This window comes from Sinohyriopsis cumingii, chromosome 12 (genome assembly GCF_028554795.1).
Source record: "Sinohyriopsis cumingii isolate HCF-2022 chromosome 12, ASM2855479v2, whole genome shotgun sequence".
Lineage (NCBI taxonomy): Eukaryota > Metazoa > Mollusca > Bivalvia > Unionida > Unionidae > Sinohyriopsis > Sinohyriopsis cumingii.
The window spans coordinates 63,998,303-64,022,884 of record NC_142972.1 but is presented as its reverse complement, the minus strand read 5'-3'; the positions used below and the strand labels follow the sequence as shown (position 1 = coordinate 64,022,884).

The window sequence follows — 24,582 nt, the reverse complement described above, 5'->3', positions numbered from 1 at the left end:
AACGATTACTCTCTTACTCTTTATACCATCCCGCACAGGTAATACAGGGACTGCCCCTCTTTCTCTTTAAATAAACCAGTACAGGGTACTACTAATAAGCAATAATTAATGTTTCTGGCATTACTGAGTCAAGCATTACACCACAGAGAGAGAGAGAGAGAGAGAGAGAGAGAGATGACCATCGAATTGTATTTGAAAAGTGTACGTACGTTTGAAATACTGTGAACGCAAAAAGCAAACGTATCAAGCCGATGTAGCCTCTGTAATTATTTATTTATCCATCGATATCTATCTATCTATCTATCTGCATATATGTCTGTCTATTATCACATAGACGTGTCATATTTGTTTGATGAAACTAATTTATGAACGAATATGTATGTATGTATGTATGTATGTATGTATGTATGTATGTATGTATGTATGTATGTATGCATGTAAGAAAATTCAATGAAATGTTTCCATGGTCCGTTTCTCGTGATATCAGCATTCATAAGCTGCTACATAATCAATGTATGCAATGTTACGTGCTTTTTGTGAATACCAATAAAGCTACGTATCTATGGTTTAAATACAGCTTGGGTATGTACAGTAGGGATGCATGCATAACTGGAAACTTGATAAAAGACGAATTTTGATATGTTTCTATTTATTCGATAAACACAAAATAATAACAGATAGAGAGGAGGAAAAGAAAAGCTCATTATGTGATAAATTAACATGGAAAGGCTTATACAAATGTCATGAACATAATGCGATTTGGACTAAAGATAAATATTATTACATACATATATTATCCTTGGATGAGAATTTAAATAATCTGCAAACAAATGAAGTCTACCAAATACATCAGTTTTGTCAAGAAAGTGATGATCAATGGCGCTAGTAAATCCACGGGATTATCTATAGCGAAAATGATAATATGAAAGCAACCTAAATTGCAGTCTAAGGTATTTATATCAAGAATCTTGTTTAAACTTGAAAAGAATATTTTTATTTTTTTATTTTCTTTGATATAGCTCAAAATGTGTCGAGACATTTTTGTTTTCATAGCAAAACAAAGTTTGTACCCATTTGAGCCGTAATTTTCTTTGACCGTGGAGCCTCCGACACTCAATTAGTCCAAATGTATTGTGCCGAAATGACAATCAGTTAGTTGCGGGTTGGATATCTGACCAGACAAGCCGATTAGGCTGCCCTGACGTGCCATTGACATTCGAAACATTTTATCTATTTTTTCGGCAGTAAATATACAGTTATGAGCTGATATGCCGCCACAGCCAATCAATCAGTCAATAATTATCTGTGACTTTCAATGCCTGCCCCTTACTCGCCCAGAACATTTTTTATTTAAAATTGCTGTATACTATGTACTTATAAGATAGTCTTAAAGATTGTATTTATTAGGAACAGTACCACTGGGTCTAGTGTTGTCTATAAATTCACTAATTATCGTGCTTTTTCGTTGGAACAGAATATAGAGGATCGTATTTAACTTATCATATATTGGATATTGTTTTGATCGTTATTGTCACCTGTTGTATAAACCTTGGAATGCAATTAGCTAGGCACACACAGAACTTTGTCAATATACAACGTACTACATACTTTGTAACTGCAGGAATGTATCTAGCATGTCTTAGCTAAGTGCAGTAAAATACATTTTTCCGGCCCAACAATCCATTTATAACTATGGGTTCAGTCTTAGGCAAAAGGACTGGTTGCAGAGCTTTTCCTGATATTAATGAACAAGAAGATGCCAGCCAATATATCAAGGAGGCAGGGCGCAATCAGCAGGTAGAAGCAGTAGTACAACGAGTATACAGTGGTATTGAACTTCACTCCAAACACAATCAATGCGACCAAGATACAAAGGCCTGCAAAAGAACGAAAAGTCATTTAGTCTATGGTATGCAGGAATATCATAACTATATACATGTAATCAAATTTTGTATCAGAGCGACAGATATATCTAAAGTTTGTAACCGCATTTAGGATACAAACTATTTTACGTAAATTATAAACACAAACCTGCTAATATGGCCAAGATGGCTGACACGTAAGCACATTCTGAATTTCCCATGAAACGTTGGTGGAACATGTATGTCATGCATGTAAGCCAGGCCAGAAGTGTTCCGACTGTACCAAGTATTGTCATAGCAACAACAGCCGCCCACCAATCTGAAAAAGAATGTGATATTGTGTGGTTAGAATTGTAAACGTAATCATTACTTTTTGTGTCGAGTGTACTTTCATGAAGTTGTCTTGACGGCTCATATTCTTGCCTTACTCAGATTTGTACGGATAGCATTGCAAATGTTCGGAGAAAACGACATGGTATGGATATGATACAGTTGGTTTGTATTAAATACGTAGCTACTACAGCTGTTACCAAATACCTAAAGTTTAAGTTACTTAAATTGTGAATCTAGGAAATAAAGACAGTCAATTCGCTGGCTATACTGGAATTTAGTTTATGTGTACATTTGCTCGGTAAGTACTAACTAACTGACTTAAGGTTGCATCTAGGAATGTTTTCAAAGTGTTAAGTGTCAATATAAAAATAATCATTTAGAGTGTTCGAAACATGTATTTGTATTACTATCTATTGATCTATATGTCTGATACAATGCAAAGGTGGCTACACCTTCTTTATCCCAAAGTCATGGTAAAGTACGACACATTTTACAAGATAATAAGAGCATAATCTTGCTTATGAGAATGGTTTGCTTGGAGAGTTTCTTAATTTGATTAGTGCTTTTTTGCTGGTTAGATTTAAATTTTTCTTTATCTAACTAACGTAGATTGCAACACTGAAACGCAATGTCTCCATTGGTCGACCAATGTCGATTAACCTTAAAAACAAATTACTCATCAAGATGGCATACATGTACTTTGTTTACTGTTGGCCGTTTAATCTTTGTTTCATAAATTGTATTAATCAATAAACAAAGTGTTGTGCAACACACAACCCAAATATACATCCCATAATACACTGGTGGCATCTTGCTAGCAACACTAGTATTGAGTGATTTCCATTAAAGACAAATCGTAATTTCGTTTGCGCGAAACCTGATGCACAAATAAAATGACGTCATATCCCGTTTGTCACAAGGTCAAGTACATTTGGTGGGCTGTTTGGAGAATATCATCACGAAATCATTAACGAACGTGCCACTACGTCCAAAAGGACGCACACGTTTCAGCTTTTATACGTTTTTATTTAAACAAAAGAGGACAAAGGAACAACGATTAATTCTTGCAACGGAAAGGAAGCTTGTTGCTAAAGACTGACTTTTACAAGATTCTAAAAATAATCAGTACTCTAGTTATACTTCAAGGCGAGAGAGATAGAGACAGAGTCATATAAAATTGAAAATGCCGTAGAACTATCCTTTAATAAATCTATCTCCAACTACGTTTACATGTAATTTTTTTTTTCATTTCTCTCGTATCTTTTTCCTCTTTCGTTCAGCCAACATATTTACACAATGATTCTTTGTCAATTAAATGTCGACGTCATGACCCTGACTTTTCAATTTCTTATTATAAATGACCTTCTATGATTTTGTGATCCAAGTTCCGTTAAATAAGACTGTATCAATGTCGCGATCGATCGGGAGAGTATAGTAGAACTGAGCTGAATAGTGGTGATTAACGTAGGCTTATACTACCACTCAGCTGAAAATTTATTTTAAAAAATGGATATATAAGTTATGCATGTTCTCACGATCATATAAAGAATTGTTATATAAAGTGAAACTGAAAATTATTATATTTTCAGGTTAATTTTTTAAGGCTAAAATGTATTTTGATTTTTATGCTAATGGTTAAATCGAATTTAAAATAAAAGTAATCCTTGTGACAGTCAATCACTCATCGCAATCAATACAACACTTAAAGATCCACCTTTAATAGGCTTCGATTTGTGAAATAAAGTTTAGCGATAAAAGATTTATCTCATATACCCGCCAATAAAAGGAATAAACAAAACGAAAATCGCAGATATTGTGACATGGCTGTATATGTTTGGTGATAATAATTTTCTTTATTTGTATAATAATGTTAGTCAGTGATGATAGTATATAAGAATAAACATTGATAATTAAAGAAGAAAAGAAAAAATAAAACGCTTATAAAAAAACGCTTATTAGTATTAAGCCTGGGAAACCAAAAATATTAAATCTGCACAATTTTCTCGTAATATCTAAAGAAGAATAATACGAACTAAGAACAAGATAACGTGCTGGTATGCTTCCCAATAAAAACAAAGCAAAACAGTGTTGCTTTCTGAGACAAATCGCTCCGTATGCAATTAGCCGGTTCCTTCCATCCTTCATACATGCAATTTTAACTGAATGTTGAAGAAGTCAAGTATAATCTTCGTTGCATAGATTTTATGCTCACTAACAACGTGATATTTTCTCTTCATTTTTGGGGATTTTCGTTTGTGTTAAAGATGAGATAATTGTTCTCTTGAAAATAAGTGTGGTTTAACACTTTTCGTTGTAGATTTGCTATGTAAGGCATGTGACATGCCAGGATTTCGACTTTACCAACTAGTCATTCCTCTTAATACGCCAAACTTTTTTTTAACAATTGCAAAAAAAGATAAAGCGATGTTTAATATTGTTTGTTATGCACAGCTACCTATGTGTCTGAAATCAATACAAATGAGATAATTTGAATAAGTATTACACTTTCAGTAACTACACTATTTAAACAAACATAAACATTATCTTAACAGCGTTAAAACAAACTTAAAACCGTCACCTCGTATTTACTCCAAATTTGTATCGTTTATCTTTCATCTTTTCTGACTTTTCAAAGAGAGCGCCACAATTTATTTGTTATAAAGCTGATCTGCTATATATTTGTTGGTCGCTTCTTTAGATTGAGCTACTAGCGTCGAGTCACAGGCAAAGATTCTGAAAAAACTGCAATCGTCGATCTTAAATGTGTTATTTATCCTCAAAGGAAAATCAGAACTTACCAACAGCCAAGCCTGTAACATCTGTGCAGCTTGTTAACGTAGTCGTTAGAACGTTTTCATCACTTGTACACGACCGCCATAATCCTAACCTGGAAGAGCCATTTTTTGCCCAACCTGTTGCAGATATGCTAATTAAAACACATACACACGAGATAAATAAAATTATCAACGCTACTTTGGCCAAAATTCCGGATGCTTTTAAACCACTGACAATTCCCATGCTTGGAAGCTGTATTTTACTTTAGATTCAAGTGATGTGGTATCGGTAAATTGTGTGCCGCGGATTCAAGAGATGCCAAATCAAATTTTCAACTAAGGCGTAATGCTCAAAACATCAAACGTTTTATAACTGGGCGTGATGTCATATCATAAGCAATCTAATAGATGACATTTTTGTTATTTATTTGTCTTGCTACCAGGCGACAACGTCAACATCATGAAAATGCTAACTGAAAAAAACTTCGGCCTATAAGTACAGAAACATCTAGTCACATGCCTTAGTAGGTAGTCGTTGCATATGGTGTTGGTAATCATAGCGCACCGATGTGTGACATGCTGAAACGCTTGGAGTGTGGGCATCAATATAGATCCCGCCTAGAGATACAGTTTTAATCCGAGACTCTTTGATTTCTTTGGGATTGAAGTTTATGCAAGTTTTGTTATAGAGTTCTTTGCAAATTCAAATAATAGAAGCGTACGCCTGATTGAATATGTTAATCTTCTAATAGAAAACGCCAACATACTCCCCATTCAGTGTCCATAACGAATGATATGATGATTGGTTCGACATTCTTTGCTAAACAATTTATATGTATTCCGCGTTTTCATAAATTAATTTTCACCCAGGTATGAAGAAGCGTCTTCTCCATCATATCAGTGACATTTAGAAGTGAACAGTAATGAATACAGTTATCTCCTTGTGCATTACTTTACGACAATGTGCAAAGTGACACTGGTATAAGATTTGCTGTAAGATCCTAATATGTCTTCACGAGAGGCAGCTATGGTAGAATCCGCATTAAAAGCAACGACTCTCGGCAAGGTTCAGCTGTGTTTCGTATGACACGATACTCCAGGACATCAGGGTATAGAAACACCAAATTCTGTTCTTTGCTTGATTTGATACGACACCACAAATACATGTATAATCGATAGTTGTTGTGAATGTGTATTGACTTCGGTACCATGTTCGTGTTTTCACCCACAAGGGCAAATGAACTGAGATAACTCTGAAATACAGCAATTTGCCGTTGGGAAAAAACATTCTAAAACGATGAACGATTTAATAGTAGTCAGTCAGCACACTTCTCTAAATTGCACTGCCAAAACGGAGGGTTGAAAATAGCAGAATTTGTATTGAGATGTTGAAAATAAATAATATCCTGTGTGAATTATCATGGTATATATATATATATATATATATATATATATATATATATATATATATATATATATATATATTTGAGGATTCACTTGTGATGTTGGTTTGAAGTCGTAAATGAGAGGAACAATGTTATAGAACATGTTTGTTGAATATTTCAACGAGGAAACGGAAAAGTGGATTCATATCTAGCCATATGGTATAACGGTACCAATTGCGCAAGACCAGGTGGGCGGAGCCTAAGGTGTAGGGAAGATTGCATTCAGAAATAAAGAACAACACTAGCTGTGATTGGTGCATTATGTAAGAGTTATACTTTCTGTTAGGCTTAAAAAAAGTGTAGCCTCTTGGCAACATGTGAGTGTATGTTAATTTCTATTTAGATTATATTTTGTATTTTTTATGATTTTTTAAAAATATGGTACACATGGCTGAAAATGTGCCTGTTGTGACTAGATAACTCTCACCCCTGTCTAGTTCCAGTGGAGTTATCTCTCTTAAATGCAATTTAGTACCTGGTTCTGTCATTGTCAAATTGACAATCTAACACTGCTCTCTAGAAAAGTGTGTGACATGCATGCTAAAGTAGGATAGAAAATATATTTATTTCCCCAAACATTAGCATTAAGGTCTATGGAAAAACAATTGGTACCGTGATACCATATATTGGAGCATTGGTTATGGAACACTGCATGCGCCCAAGACGCATGTGTTCCCTGCGGCTGTGCATCTTCGCACGGCTTTGGATGTCAAGCGCTCCTCTTGCGCGAACTCCTATCAAACATCCTGGAAATTTGGTTGATAAATTCGTCAATCAGCGCAAACTCTGCAGCCGCATCTGTATCCTCAGCTGTCTGTGCCTTGAACCAGGCGGTGTTACGATCCATTCGACATAAATTATTATCTACATTATGCTCAGAAAGTAATTAAACAAGCAATACGTGCAATGATTACCTCGTCCATAGAGATGGTTTTGTTGCTTGGATGCCATTCGCCTAAGGAGAATTGACAACATTGAACTTGTTATTGTCAACATCAAAATATGATGCCTGTCACTTATTAAATACGAATATTTGGATACGGGGTTTAAAATTAATAAACGGAATTTTAAAATCAAATGGTTGCCAAGATTTTGCTATCTTGGTAGAGTGTTCTGCTCTTTCTTTACCTTCAATACCGACATCATAAAGTGTACCTTTGAAAAAAAAACAACTTAATGTTAGAAATATGTTTAAGCATTTAGGAGATATACCTTTATTCTGTCATTTTTAAGAAAGGAATTTAATTATACGGATTTACCAGTTACTGTTTTTCAGTGAACTATAAACCGAAAATACGTTTTGTAACTTCGCAGATCATACTTCATGCACAGCCTTTTGGGTATAAGTCGCTGAACATTAAAAGCTTTTTTGGTCAATCATTAAATAAACACTGGTTCGACTTTATTACTTCTTTATATCATATTTATCTCTGTATGATAAATGTATTTGCTCGGTACAGAGAATCGAATTTATCTCTTGTTCTTTCAAAAGCGCCATAACAAAATCATTCCTCAATTAGTATTTTAAAACTTGTCATTACCACTAATAATTGTTTCTTAGAATTTAGACCGCACGTGTCTTTGTAAGTAACATATAGTCAGCCTTGCGAATATTTTGTGTGTTGTAATTTATGGCCTGCGTCACTCACACTCCACTGCAGATGACAGAGCAGATGGTTGAATACTGTAACTTGTATTTAAACAACTATGACACAAAAGGCAGGTTTGAGTCAAATATATGCTTATAGGTGGCCCCATTGTGCCCCTCATTTCAGATATTTGTATATCCAAAGTTTACGCAAATACAATTCAAATTTTATACGCAAGCTGACTGATTTTAATGTATTTATGAATTAGTGATGTCGTTTGTGTGCTTTTTATTGGGTAGGAGATGAAAAGTAAATCAAAAGTTAGTCCGATTAAATAATCATTTGACGCCTGATTTTAGTCAAGTTACATAGAGAAACCTCATGTCGGAAACATGTGTCGCCACTTAACTGATACACTATTAAAAATCACAATTTCTTCTTGTACATTATGTACGCTGCATATCCCATCTACTTACGACTTGCAAGGTCTACTTAGTAAACATTGATTCATCTGTCTGTACGCCTTTATATGGGTCTCTTCAGTGACATATTTGCCGTCATAGTTAAGCTGGCTGTACCAAACCAATTAAAGATCGTTCCGCACAGCATCGCGAATCATATCCTCGACTGTTTCTTATTGGATTTACTCGCCAGCGTCTCCAATGTAGCTAAAATTACTGAACTCATTTTGTACACGAATTATTTGAATATAATTCAGATTGACATACAGCCCTACGCTTTATATTCGACGCATACTGAAAAAGGAATGTAATTCGACATGTTCGTCCGGAGTTGTAGAAAGACCATCTTTGAAATAGTACAGAAATCAAAGGGAGGCAACTACATTATGACCGAATACAGTCAAATAGGAAAGGTGATCTCTCCTTAATAAACAACCGAATATTCCACAGATAACGGCGACATCGACAAATTTGATGTAAACAGACCGCCTTGTTTAAGCACTTATTGTATTAGATGTGTTATGCTCAACGTCGATTCAAACGGTGTTGAAATACTTCGTGCGCGAAACGAATTAATTAATTATGACTACATTTGATGACGCTAATCTGACAATTCAATGTGCAGCAGACGCGGATATCATTCGCAATTCTGTGCCGAGCGAAAACTAGGTCGAAATATAATTCTTTATGAGAAATACGGTCTCGCATTGATAGACACACATCAGACAATAGCTAATCTAATATTTAATTAGTGCTATTTATAGTCGCTTTCCATTTACGTGATAACAAACTTTCGCTCATTATTTTGCTGATTTAAGACAATACAGATTCATCGGATCACACAGACAATGCATTATATACTTTCATGCATGCATACAGACAATCGTAAGCATATTTACACAGGTACATACGCATAAAGATATTGAAGGCCATATATGCCTACGTACATAAAAACATACATATTCATACATAGATACAAATATAATAATTTGTTTGATTACGTAGCTAATAATTTTAAATCTGGTATTTATGCTAAACAGATATACAAATATAATTTCCAGTCTAAATGTAAAATGCGGGAAAAATCGGTTTTACGAGAAGATTCTTGGTTAAAATTACTAGCAGATTAAACAAACATACATATAAAAAAAGTATCAAATACAAACTTAGTATGTAGTTATTCACGGTAAAAGTGTTCAGTTTGTGAGAATAAAGTTGGCCAAAACTGTGAGTATAAATAATAATTTTTAACTTAAGATTTTAGTAAAATATCACATGACAGAGGCATTTACAGCAGCGTGCATCGTAAACACGAAAAATATATGATAACACAGTATAGGAACTGGAAACAAGTACAAGCAAAAAACAAAACTACAGAACAAAAGAAAAATAAAACAACACATTGCAGCAGAACTAAAATAAGATATATATATGTAGAATAGGAGAGGAAAATTCTCTACAACTAAATGTAAGCAAAAAAATGCCATTTTGAAGTTCTAAGGAAATCTACAAAAGTATGAACATAAACAGTGTACATGCAGCTGAGTATGGCAGAGGCGGTGTATTCTTTACCATATTTACATATGGATAATTTGCATAAATCACTTCCAGACATGGTCTTCACAACAGATCATATTGTTTAAATATATAGTTGCTCGAAAGTTGTGTGGGAGAGAATTCATGAGATTTGCTGCAAAATATCCAGTAAAATGTAGCACATACATGGCTGTTTCTGTGTTTGGAATCTCAAAGATGTTTGCATGACTACATTAATGAAATTAATGTTTGGGTGTTCTTGTTTCTTTTTCTTAAACTACGAGATCATTCAAATACATTGAATAATGCTTGTCAAAACGTTTGAACAAACAATACTCTTTTTGACATTAATTTTAATTATCTGACTGCTACTATTGCACAAAAGTTAGCACAACTTGTTTGTAAAGAAACTGATCAAGAAACACAGAAATTATTAATTTTAATTCGGGAATGATTGATTTTTGCACACAAGCCTGTGCTAATTTATCAAAGACTTCTAAATGTACACTAAAATAGGTATCAGAGATAGTAAGCAGTACTTGTGGGGTATATGAACATCATTTAAATACTTTGCCAAAGCTATGTTGCAATAAAGTAAAACTTAAGCTTGACTATTACTATCGCTGACTATTACACATACTGTGCCTAATTCCTCAGCTGATGTCACAAGCTCTCGAATGCATATACAGGTCTTTAAAAATATTCGAGGTTTTCGTACAAGTTGTTTTTAAATGGTGAGTTAATAGCTATATCTCTAACTTCAATGAATGAATGTGAGCCAAGTTTTCGAAAGGCACCTGAAATATTGAATAAGTAAGTTCCCAATTTTAGTGTATAACATTTAGTTCGACCTTTAAGGTCTTGTTGACCAGAAACTGGTGTTTCTTCAATAAGCATAGTTAAATAGATCAGAATCATTTATGAAAAAGAAGGTTTTAATTAACAAACGTATGAAATTAATCGGGCACGAGAATTGCTAACTGACGAATCCTTTTCAGACATCTGCCCATGAAGCATATGAGTTTCCTGCTTTGTGTCAAAGAATTACATGGTGTTTATTATCAAATCGAAAAGTCCATACGCTGTCAGTTTCTAAAAGAAGAGTTTGTTAGTTCATCATCTTTGGCGGCTCAGTCTCGAGAGACCATGCACGTAGCACCCTTGGAGTGTCCTCTGTCTCTGGGGTTTTGGCAACTTTTGTTGGGGCTGTGTAGACCTATCTGCGAGTGACAATCCATATTGCAGTTGGTGCAGACGTACTGGGAAGTCTGAGTTGCTGTGGTTGCTGTTGCACTCTTCTTTCTCTATCAGCTGGCCTCTCCTAACATCAGCGACTGATATGCCATTACGGACCGTCTGTCTCCAGGTGCCTCGGTCCTCGGCCTGCAATTCTCAGCCGTCTTGTGAAATGTCGCATCCCTTCATGTCCCTCTTGCACACATCTTTGAAACAGAACGAGGGCTGCCGACTCTTCTGGTGTCAGTGGCCAGCTGTCCCTATAGAATATCCTTTGGCAGCCTCCCATCCTCCATGCGTCGGACGTGTCGCAGCCATCGAAGGCTGCGTTTCCTCAGCAGGGAGTACATGCTGGGGATACGTGCACGCTGTAGGATCTCGCTGTTTTGGATGCGGTCTTGCCAGCTGAGTTTCAAGATGAGTTTTAGGCACCGTATATGGAAGGAGTCGAGCCGACGCTCTTGCCTGATATAGGTGCTCCAGGTATCACTTCCATGTAGGAGGGTGCTGAGAACGCAGGCCTGGTAGACTTGGATCTTTGTGTGCTCTTCAGCGCGTTGATTTCCCACACCCTTTTCGTTAGCCGTGCCAAGATGGTGTTTGCTTTTCCAAGCCTTCTGTCCAGCTCCACATCGAGCGAGAGAGTGTTGATAATGGCTGATCCAGGTATGTAAACTTGTTGACTGCTTCCAGGGTGAACTGCTTGCAGGCATCAGCGAAGAGGTCTCCCATTCTCTGGAAGGCATCCTCGGTGTCGGTCACAAAAGCCGCGTCGTCCACAAAGAGCATTTTCCAAATGAAGCACCGACCTCACATTGGTCTTCAAGCCGAGTCGTGCCAGGCTGAACAGCCTTCCGTCGGACCTGGTGAGCAGATATACGCCATCAGTGGACGAGTCGAAGGCGTAGGAAAGTAGCAGGGAGAAGAAGATCCCGAAACAGGTCGGCTTAAGCACGCAGTCCTGCTTCATGCCGCTGTTGATGGGTATGTAGTCTGAGGAGGATCCATCGTACAGGACTGTTACCTTCATATCGGCAAGGAAAGAGATTATCATGATACGGAGTATTTTTTTTTTATGGGGGGCAGCCGGTCTTACTGAGAAGTTCAAATATACACTTCCTGCTGACCACGTCGAAGGCCGTAGTGAGGTCGATGACCATCATGTGGAGTGACTGACCTTGCTCTCTGCTCTTCTTTTGGAATTGTCGGAGGAAGAGATCATGTATGTTGGGTAGACAGGAAAATACCATTGATATATCCATCATACTTGTTTTACAATAATTGGCTTGGTTTAGATTAACGTGCAAGTATCTCTGGTGGTTTAATTGGTGATATTGAACAGGTAAACATTTTCTGAATGCAGAAATGGATGGATGTCACATTGTTTCAAAGCAATTAGTAATATGGCCACATATAGCTCATTCAAAGAGTTGTGACATAGTTGGGGGAACTCTAAATGATACTTTTTATTTAGTGTTTTTTTATCGTGTGTATTAGGAAAATCTTGTCTTTTTGAATTTGGTTGGGAAAATGCTCAAATCATGGCTGAAACTTACTAATTAGGTTATAATGACAGTAAGTTATTGACTTAATAGTTTAGGCGAAAAAAGATAAATGCCATTTACCTTGCCAATGCTGAAATGATGTAAGCTGCAAAGTCTTCAGTGACATGAAATAAATCTAATTTATTTGACATACGAATGTTCTCTTTGATAGATAGGATGTTCGTCGTTAGGGGGGTGGTTATTGTCTGTCTTATGCAACATTTATACAAATTAGTTAAAAGTCTTTGCCACACAGGTCGGAACGTTTTTACAATCTAATCTCTTTGTTGTAGGATAACTGATATTTGTAACTAACTGATCAGGGATCTAAAGACCACAGTCTTTATATTCAAGACTTAAATAAACACATTGACTTTGCTTGTCAGACAGCATCCAGGGGGGTCATGAAACGGTAGATGGTGTATCACATTTACTAGCAGTTATCATTATGCCTTTCAAATCATTTTAATAATTTTACGGTCATTCGTCTTAAATGTCGAGACGACATTTGCTGCAGCTAGATTGAACCAGTAATGCATATGGCAAGAGATCTATTGCGTGACTGTCGTGATAAAAGTTAAAATAAATGTATGTTTTATACTAAAATGCAAACGAAAGAATGATATCAGTGCAATTTACATATAGCGTTATGTTTTACTGAAACACAAACATAGTGTCCGTGGCCATGTGGAGATATGCCGCAACACAGAAATGCAGTTTTCATAGCATAACAAGCAGTGATATATGCTAAAAATAAATCAGTAGATTACAAAGGCAGGCATCGAACGCCAGTCTTCACATAGACTGGAACTTGCACAAAAATATCTGACCTGATATTTCAGTTGGATTAAGCGTTAAACATCTAAGCCGTTAATGGTTCATGGTTCGAGATTCCCGTGCGCCAAATTCGCCATATTGAACTAACCATAGTAGCCAAAGGCGGACTAAAATTAAAAGCAAAAAAACTGTATTCCAAATCCACATTTTTACCTATGCGCTATGGAATAATGGTTAGAATGTCATTAAGATGAGCAATGTACATTCCAAATTTGGACAGGAACTAAGAAAGAGTACAAGGATTCATGTTGGACATGACTTTATTTTTAACATTGCACGTGCACTGATTCACATTAATACAGGAACGCTCAAGTAAAGATCGACCGGAATAAGAAAAATGAGAAAGCTTCCACAAAGGTTGACACTCATAAATAGTCCAGATATGTTTTTTTTATATGTGATTGAATACGTGCTAAATTCACCGAGTACTCGTGTTGATAGGAGAATAAACTATAGTTTGGTTAGATATTGTCTCTGCTTTGGAAAAGCCCTTCACCGTTGCACTGCATGGTTACAAAATGTACAAATTGATCTTGATCAAATGCCCAAAACACATCCTACTTTATATTCATTTACAAATCCCATGTATGTGACAGTCATATGTTTACAAGGCGCTTCAAAACATGATCTAGATAACGAGATAAAATCAACGATGAAATACAATACGCATAATTCAGTAAGGCTTTTAAAGTGGATGAGGAATGGCAAGGTAACAAAAGGTTAAAAGAATTAATGGGTCAGTCTCTGCAGTCGATGGCTAAAATTGAAATGATGACAAATTTATCGAAACACTGAAACATTCTAGAGATAGGAAATACATTAACCAATATGAAGACAAAAATGATTTTAAAGATTAAAAGAAACATCTATACCACCCACAAAAGTCGTACTGTGTTATAGTCCGAGCGACTACAACATAATATATTACAATCACCAATATGTACTTGAAGTGATATCACACTTCAAAGTGAATATACTAGGTGATCTTCACAAGTAGTAAGTCAAGGGACTCTAATGTGGTGTGGCATTTCCAGGTTGTTAAGGAATGTGTGTATGCCATACCACAATCTTCACCCAGTGCATGTTCCCAGTACACCTGTTTTAATTCATGGCGTTTTGTTAAAGATAGCAGGTATAGTGTCTAAACTGTTGGCAGATTATGACATGTTTCTAATGATTGAGAGTTGAATTAGAGACGGTATTAGGTTGATGCGGCATAGATAATCCAAGGCAAATAACGAATCTTATGTTGATGATAATGAAATCTCAAAGGTAATGGATAACTTTGAAATGTCAAGGTCAAACGTACGTGACCATTACGTACTGGTTAAAACTATTGATGGGGAAATTATAAATACGTTAGATGGTTGTTTATAAACATGTTAAACATCCCCAACATTTCAAGATAAGTTTCCGAATCATCTCCTACATCAATTCATTTTTGTGCATGGGTTGTTTTGCAGTATTTTGATCATCAAAATCACTCTAAACTTTTACAGGACCATGAATTGGTCGCAAATTTACAGTCCCGAAAGAATCGTTGTTACGAACATCAATTATTCATTGAAGTCAAAGAATTACTGTTCATCATATTTTGTTTAGGATTATCACATTTTATCAGTTCAAAATATTCACGACCTTCATTTTACGTCATTTTACATTATTTTGCATTATTGGGTTTCTTGTATTTTCAAGCAAAGATATAAACTTAGCAACTAGAAGACCATCGATTTCGTGAACATTTAAAAAAGTAAACGACACAAGTTCCCACTGTTACAGATATCTATAAAAACGATCACTAGTTTATTTCATCAATGCTGTTTTTGGCATTTCTAAATTACCAAATGTCATTTATACGTCACAAAAAGGTGATAATATTCCCTCTTCTCTACATAATTATTACATTTTGTCTTCAGGTTAGTTCTCTGCAGTTTATTGTCGTACAGTTACTAGTCGTTTATTAAGCTTTGCAACATATCTCTAAATTACATCCGAATTAATGTTAGTGTTTAACCTCAGTATAAACCAGTTACTTGATGTTAGCAAAGTCATGCTGTATCCCACCATTTTAACCACTATCTTTAACACCCCACCAGGTAATACAAATATAACATTACTCCATCAGTCTGGTCCATTCAAGTCTTCGTGTGTGATAAGTACAAAATAGCCTGGCATTACTTATTTCGAATATCTTCTCAGTAAAGATAGGAAGGTAGCCTTTTCGAAATATTGTTTTGCATGTTAAATGTTAACTGCTTTATACGTTTTGAACTTCTGTGTTCTATAGTGATACAAAAGATTACCATTCTGACCAGAGTGAACTCGGATAATGAATCTTTGTGTTTGTGTGTGTGTGGGTGTGTGTGTGTGTGATAATGTCAACCTGTCACAGTCTGCTTAAGAATTTCAAGAAAAGTATGAATTGTATAAGTGTAAGACAAACATTTTTATTTTTAAGAAGAGAGGTATATTGCCTAGGAATATCATTTTTCGTACAATGACGAAACTATGGAATTAATCTGTAAATATTCTTATTTGGCAATCACTTTTACACGTAGTGAATATTTCTCTATGTCTCTATTGAACTTGACATCAAGTGTTGAAAAGCCTCAACACTCTCTGATCTCTCCCCCCTCTCTATCTCAACATCACTATTAATACCAAGTATTTGGCTATTTTGGAAATGTCTAATTGCGAAATAGAGGATCATGTGCTTATGGTTACATATATATAAAAAAATCACGTAGACCCTGTATGTTCTTGATAAGAACCAATGATTTTACTCCGATAATAAAATTTGTTTACTTGACTCTCAATCTAGGCCAGGAACTAAGTTAAAAATAGAAACAAGTGTTTCTATTATTAGGTATTTATGGAAAGATTCAGGTCGAACGGAATTTTCTGGAAAATATCAAATACCTTGTTAGCAAAATTACGTTACCTTGACATGTAATGAAAATAAAAATATTCCTAAGCCCAAAACAATCAGATCAAATCAAACACAAATTAAATCAAATGTAAATTAATTCAAATATACGTAACAGGTTATTGCAGTAACGTTTCGTATTTCTCGTTCTTCCTAATGATGTTCAATGAGTTGATTTAAATTTCGTAAAGTGTTATTTTTGGGAAAATAGAGTAATCTGTCTTTTGCATGGTAAATGATACCCATTTAAGTATCGATGTGAATCTATGCCTTGAGCAGAGATTGTATAATAGTGGATTAAAAATAAAACTGGTAAAATGACATAAATTTGTTAAACTTGTATATACATTGTTTTCAAATGCTTCAAATGTAGTTCCAAATAAAAGACGTTGGATAACTTAAATAACATATCTTTTCGCTAGTATCTTAGATTATGCGAAGTATAGCAACAACAAAAAACTGTTGGTGAACCGGATTTGAATGTATCACTTTAAAATAAAGAATTAATTAGTTTAGTGAAAACTGCCATAGAGGACTTAAATATTCTAGCAGAGGCTTATTTAATAAAGGCATTTGCATGTTTCTATTACATCCCTGTTGGCACTATATTACTTTGATTCCTTCTGCATACTTTGGCACAGTTGATTGTCATCACATATAATAGAACATGAAGCTGGAAAATGAACCAAGTCCAATGGTGTAACATTTAATGAGTTTTCTCGTAGAGCAAATCTACATGTAAAAGCTCTAAAGGAGTTGAAAAAAGAAATGCTGGAAACATATATCACAAGGGACCAAAAATGAAGCGTTGAAGTGCAATGTGCAAATTCCCAGAAATTTAAACTTCTAAAAATACAAAAACAAATAGTGGGAAAAACACATTTTGGAGATAGAATTTTTAAAATTTCAAACAAAGATAACAAACCCATAACCATAAAAATGTTACATAAAAGAAAAGGAAAACAGAAGCAAATTTGAAACAAAATATAAACAATAAATAAAAGCTAAGGGATTTTAAAAGTAGACAAATAGCAAGAAGAATTATAAAAGTCAATTAGAAGAATAATTACTTAAAACACAATGTATGAGTACAACATAATTAACAAAAATGACAATGAAGTTTTTAAAAGACTAACAAATTATATTAAAAAACCCATAAAGTCAAAATAAAATTCACATGTATTTACCAGATACATGAAGCGAAATATATTTGTTAATCACGATGAGGCACGAAAAGGAATGTAGTAGCTCACACACTTATATTTTCTATCAACACATCTTACAAATTGGGTGCGGGGTACTTTGATGTTATTTTGAATGTACTCTCAGTAAAAACGAAAACATGTAATTGAGTCGATTGACACCTCAGGGAAAGGTGCTAGGTACTCTGTGCTCGGTAACGTCCAAAAACATTTGGTAACACTTTCGAGCGAGTTAAGGTCTCTACTCCTCTTCTCCTAACCAAGCCTAATTATTTGCTCTTGAGTCGTGTTCAGAAACGTAATTTCGTGTTTCGTCCCCTGTGACATTTAATTGTTTCTGGTCACTCTTTTCAAATTTGCGGAGCAACTGTTTAGTGATTTCATCCCGAGTCTGTATTAGATTAGTCATTAATAAATGTGGGCCTCATGTTAAACAAACCCTGATGTGTTTCAAATGCTTCTTCATTGTATAAAAAAGACAAACAGCCAACGAATTAATATGAGTAATGTCTTCCACGTAATGGCAGAATTTTCACCAAATGACCCTTTCACTGCAGCAAGTTTTCGTTCACGAATCGCAGAAAACGTAGGCAATCTTCCATGATTTCTAGACCATCTTTCAACCAATGAAACCGTCTCAAAAGTACAGCTTTTGGTAGCGAATTGTATCCGAAAATATTTGCCACATTTCACCTGATGCCATGAGAAAGGTGCCCAAAGAGTACCTTGATTTTATAGTATGCATGCGCATTGGTACGCCATTGTTATTTACCTGTTTGCAGATGTCAGGCATGCTGGTAGAGCAGCTGCAGAACATATTTGTTTTTATCAACCAGTATTAAAGTTTTTAACAGATTCAGCGAAACAACCACGTTATTACACATATTCAGACCTCTCCAACTTAGGTTTTAATATTAATTCAACATGCAAGAGGAAGAGTAGTAGCGATTATACTTATACTCACTATATAACATTACATCATATATACAAAGGAAAGGGATAAGTATTTTTCATACCAACATAATTTCATAGCAATGCACATACACAGAAGCACATAGAGAATGGATATTTTGAAAAGGTGGACGAAAAATTGGAGGGAGACTGCTTTGTGAACCTTGACAAATAATTTAGTTATCAAAGTTTTAAAAGCAGTATTATGAAGTGAATCCAAAATAAGCATGAACACGTTATACTATAGTCCCAAAGATCTGGAAATGTACTGGTCCGCCAAGAATCGTCTAGTTGTCAACATTTAGTTGTAAGAACTCATATAAATAATTCACAATAGTTCCAAATGGCATAATGAAATGAGGACTTTCTGTTTCCACTGAATAGTCCGTACAAATGTTTTTCCTCTCAAACACTAAGTACAACACACAATACGTCAGTAGATTTTTTAAAATCCTCTTCCATTTGTAATTGCTTTCTATAGTTTCGAGAGGTTCCATTCGCTCGTGAAAAGTCGACTTAAGAGAAAGAGAAAAATGCGCCTTCCTATCAGTTCTCACAAGTTGTCAGATGTAACATTCCATTTTCTACCCAAACCATCTGTTTTTCTTTTAAAGAGAGATATATTTTATGAACTTTTACTTGCTGTGTTTGGACGTCTACTTCGATTTTATTGCATCCAAAGGTAAGTGTTAGTAGGATGATTGTTTCACCTTTTCACCATTATGATTAACTGTAATCCTCTTAGGTTAATTAACTATATTCCTCGTTGTTCAACTTTGATCTGAAATCCTATATTTAATTGACCACTCCGATAATGGCGAATCCATCTGCAGATCTTATTTTTTTTATGAATTTCGGTATCTGTATGCATTCCAAACTGAAACTGGGGATGGCGTAAGCTTGCATTATGTTAAATCTCTAAAACGTTTTATGTTTGGAACATTATCACGAGTTTGGAATACACATTTAACTTATATTTTAACAAAAATCATTACAATCTCGTGATAGTCCTATCTAGATATGGCGTGTTAGCCTTATTGATCACTGGTCACATTGTTTTTCTTATTTATTATGACCAGTCAGCAGAGTTCCGTTAGGTCAATGGCAGAAACTAATGAAATTAAATGGAGTAGAAATGAAATTTTAACCCAAGCATATCTTCCATTTTGTTGATTTTACGTAGCAATCGATCTATAAATCACAATTGTCCCTACTTAAATTAGAGGTTGTACTTAGATGTAAGTGTTATGAGAAAATAGATTTGGTGGAAGAGAATACATGTTATCTGGTGGGACACTACATGAGAAATCTATGGTTGTATATGTTAGTAAAACTTAGTGAAAGACCAAAGTAACCTATTAAGAGACAATACAAAAGAAGTCAAAATTATGATCATAGTGATCATTTATTAATTACAGCCCTGGAATTGAAACGGAATATTATCACAGATTTATCAAAAGGTTTAATAAATAAATACGACTATGTTCTTTTATATTAATTATCTATTGGCTTTTATAAACCTAAATGGTACAATAATACATTATTATAAAATACATCTTTAGTCCCCCACTTGTCTTACTAACTTTGCCTCTGTCTGGTACTCCAAATATGTATGGACTACTGTCTATTTCATAGATTAGTGAAATCAGGTAGGTTGACCGATCTCTGTATTTTATTGCTTTTTAAAGGAAAATCCTTTTATATCTCCGAGATCCAATCCTCTCTCAATCTCTCGAAGAAAAACCCATTTTTTATCTACAACTCACGTTCGCTACAGACTTATGAAAACAAATATAGAAAATCTGAAATACAGTTCGGTTAGAATGTCCAAATGCAATATCGGTGCGTTTAATCGCAGGATCATGACACAGTTGTCTCGAAGACACAAACTCTAAGTTACCAAATGCTGCTTGCTTGATCATACGTCTTTTCAATATAATATAATGCCTTTTGTAAATTTCACAAATACCCATTGTCTTTGATGTAGCTATCCGATGCAAAGACACATCAAAGTCATTAAAGTTGATTGCTGCAAGCATATACCATTTTAACAGACTCTCTACAAAGCAGATTACTAATATATAAAATCATTTTGTAATAATGTTTAGCTGTTGGTAAAGAAGTAACTAGTTTTAAGTGATCTTTGGGAACGTCATTTTATTTACTTATAACTTTTTACTACCCAAGACAATATTGTTACGTAAGTAATTGCATTCAACTACATTGAGACTAACCCGATGCTAAGTGATCCTTCTTATGAGTGAGGTTAATGCTGTATACTTGAAATTCGTTTATCTCTTAAATTTGACATTATCGGCCACAATGCTGGTTTGTTTAACCAGCTGATTAAAGGATATGTTGTTTACGGAAATAGGTGTGCCTCTGCGGACCGGATTTGAATATACTGAAGCTATTGAAGATAACGTTTTCGGCTATGAATGTTTTCTTTGTGTTTCCTTTTCTATCAATTGATTTCATCCTTCCATTAAAAATAGGATATGAGAGAGAAGATTGATCAACTTCGAGTGAACTTGATTGATGATTAATTCATGTAGCAGTGTTTATTCGTTTGCCCAACCCTTACATGCAGGCTTAATGGCAATCGTTGTTTTGAAGCAAAGATTATGTTTTGTTACTGTTTATGTTTATTATACACTCCAGTAGCATGTAACCAAAGGAATATGGCGTTCATTATGCTCGTATGTTTGCACGTCTAATCATAATCATATTTGTTTCTGAAACAAGTCGTTGATGTCAAGATAGTTTCTAGGAGGCACCATTTTCGACCTAAACGTTTCCGGATTCGATATATGTTATACTGCCATGGGAAACAATTGTTGCACGAGTAAGATATATTAGGAATATATGGTGATATGACACATACGACGTGTATAAAGTGATAATATATGTCAATATTTATCATTCAGTAGGGGTCTTTACATTAGCAGAGAACCAGGTTTATATCAGCTGCAGTTTACCTATGTTAATATTATGAAATACGTGCTATATTAATCACCGTTTCACCATCTAACACGTCTAAAAACTGCGGAGTGACTTTGCTGTTTCGAATATGGTTGTGAAACAGAAACTTCTCTTAGGCAATGCTTGGTTCTGGAATGGTATAACGCTGTTTCCTTAGCAATCAGGATAATGGTCATAAGATAGCTCCGTATCGTTTCGTTACCGAGCATGTTTTTCCTCTTATTTTATCAGATGGTTCAAAGCTCTCAGCCAAACATATTTAATTGTTTCTATTTATTTTGTAAATAAAGGATGATTTAGTGCTACCAGCATACAATTAAATAAGCATTCAAATCTTGTTGTAAAGTTTGATTTAACTACTCAATGCACGAAGTAAGGGTTATACTAAATACGGTAAGTATATGGAGATTCGACACAGTCCTTAAATATTGTTGCTATACAACAGTAAAATGCATTATTTGTTAACAGTATTGATCACAGTAAAAAAGGTCATAGAAAAATACAAGAAATATGGTCAACAGCTTGTTTTTCAGTTTTTAATGAAGCCATTATCAGAAAAGGATTGGTCAAAATATTAGCTTATTTTTCTAAATTGGTGTAAGAAACTTCCTCCTCTAGCTGAACTACGCTAATCATGAGGGAAATTCAAAAGCATTTATCGATGTATATCGGTTAGTTTGTACAAATACCTCATTTACCAGGAAATATATCATCAGTATAAACATTCTAAAATCGAGTTTAGGTCAGGATCTATCAAGCACAAATCAAAGTTTGAATTTAGGTCACAATCCTCTGAATGGGTTATCAATGACCTGTACTATTTGTTCGAAACAGAAACTGTATATTCTTTTCTTACATATTGCCTCATTATATTGCATGTAGTTTAGATTCACATCACACGTAAAGAAAATTGAAATAGTACTAATTCATGCTTAAAGAAGATCCAGATAGTATTTATTTTCATTCGTCACATCTTACCCAAACACTCATGCAAACAGCGTTTATGCTGAAAACATTTATACAACAAACACATATTAAGTTGATATAAAAGTTGGATATGTCTAATGTCGGAATAGAGAGAAACAAAACGTATACAACACTGGCAAACTCGTTCCTTACACACACTAACTTTCATAGAAAGTTCAAACGATTGTATGTTAAAGATTTGTAATGTCAACATAGGCTGATTGATTGTTTTTGAGAAATTGGAATTTGAATTTATCCTACAGATGTTACAACTTTAAAAAGAGAGTGTTGTAAGTGCATTGCAGGATGTTAAATGTTATATTACACACACCCCTATCCCCACACACATATTTGTATATTCTAGGCTGTATTATTAAAATAATCTTACTAGATTGTTTTGCCTTCTGCAAATTGCTTTGAGTTTTGCCAAGATTATCAAAGTTTAGTCCTAATTGAGGCTTTTTACAAAGTTATGTACTCATAATTGCAACTCCCTCATTGCAGTCATTTTTAAGTTTTCTGTCAATCCATCAGTTCATTAGTAATGTATCGAATATTCTCCAACACTGCTGAATATACATGTAAGAAACGTTTCTTTGGGGTTTATCGGTAACAAACATGAAGTGGTACAACTATAACCAATTTTTTCGAGCAAAGAGGACGAGACTCGTTTTCTATTAAAGTGGATTTTTAGGATAAATACTCGTGGTCATGCATCATTTGTTATGCAGAGAAATATTGTTTCTGGGTACGAATGTTGCACTTCCACGGGTTTAAATGCACGTAGGTCATACAGTTAACAAGGTTATGATCCAAGTACTGTTGTTATATATCACATGAAGTGAAACACGCACACACACACACACAAACACACACACACACACACACACACACACACACACACGCACGTGTTCCAGTTCATCTCCAGCAAACATATCAATTCTTGTGCTTCTCTAGGTGAAGAATCATTTAAATCTGTCCGTACTGATCTGACTTTGCTTAGAATTTACTTGTGGTTCTGAAGTAGATGAAATTTCTTTACTGTTAACTCTCATTTGAATTAGATTGGAATGTGTCTCTTGCTTCCTAGCCCTACTTTCTCTCTTATAATCGCTTCTAAACTGTGCATATGACATATACAAACACCTATTCACTACATTCTGTTTTAACTTTTGAACATGTTCTTACAGATATTTATCATGTTGATTTTTAGTGATGCATTTATTTATCATTTTAGTTTGATACAAAGACTCAAGGAGATTGAGGGGACAGTAATATTTAGTGAAAATAAATGTTCCTTCAGAGGCACGATCAGCACTTTAAGTAATATCGCTCCATCATGGTTAGAATGTCAAAAGAGGAAAGTCAGGCAAGAAAGATATGTGTTATGAAGGACTCTCATATGTCGCGAAAGAGAATTTCCCAAATGAGATAATGTGAACTTTAGATGAACATATACCTTGTAATTCTATAAATATGTTGGCTCTACCTTCATATAAAGGTTTGCTAATTTCTGGGTGGATATTACGTTATCGTTGATAGTAAAGTTATCGTGAACAGAATGTATCTCTTAGAAAACAGTTTGGATCCTTTGATAAGAAATGAAACTGTCGACCTGTGTAAATTAAGCATTAACAATGATTTTTCATCTATACTTAAGCTCTATACAGCGGATTAAAGACATTGTCAGGAGGATGTGTATATGTTGCAGTGTGCCAACAATGGACTCCTCTATATATCAAATTTCTTTGAGAGTAACTGAAACGCTGAGACTGCACAATTATGATGATTATATGTTAGCAATATGATCCAAAATTTGTTAGATTGTTCTGTGAGGATGTACAACGTTGCAAGAGGAACAGCTTACTGAGAAAACCAACAACACATTAGGTGATGATTTGGGTCAATCAGATTAGATTCAGATCTCTATCGTCCTAC

General features: G+C 34.8%; 1 protein-coding gene across 1 annotated transcript; it reads right to left on the bottom strand.

Moving 5' to 3' along the window:
- Window positions 1–639: 639 nt before the first annotated feature.
- On the bottom strand, window positions 640–5,304 carry LOC149786594 (uncharacterized). Its single transcript, XM_089978226.1, has 3 exons — window positions 4,994–5,304; window positions 2,032–2,181; window positions 640–1,877 (listed from the first exon to the last, which is right to left on the bottom strand). Exons 1-3 carry the CDS (start codon window positions 5,211–5,213, stop codon window positions 1,705–1,707), a joined length of 543 nt encoding a protein of 180 aa, XP_089834352.1. The 5' UTR covers window positions 5,214–5,304; the 3' UTR covers window positions 640–1,704.
- Between the last annotated feature and the right edge of the window lie 19,278 nt (window positions 5,305–24,582).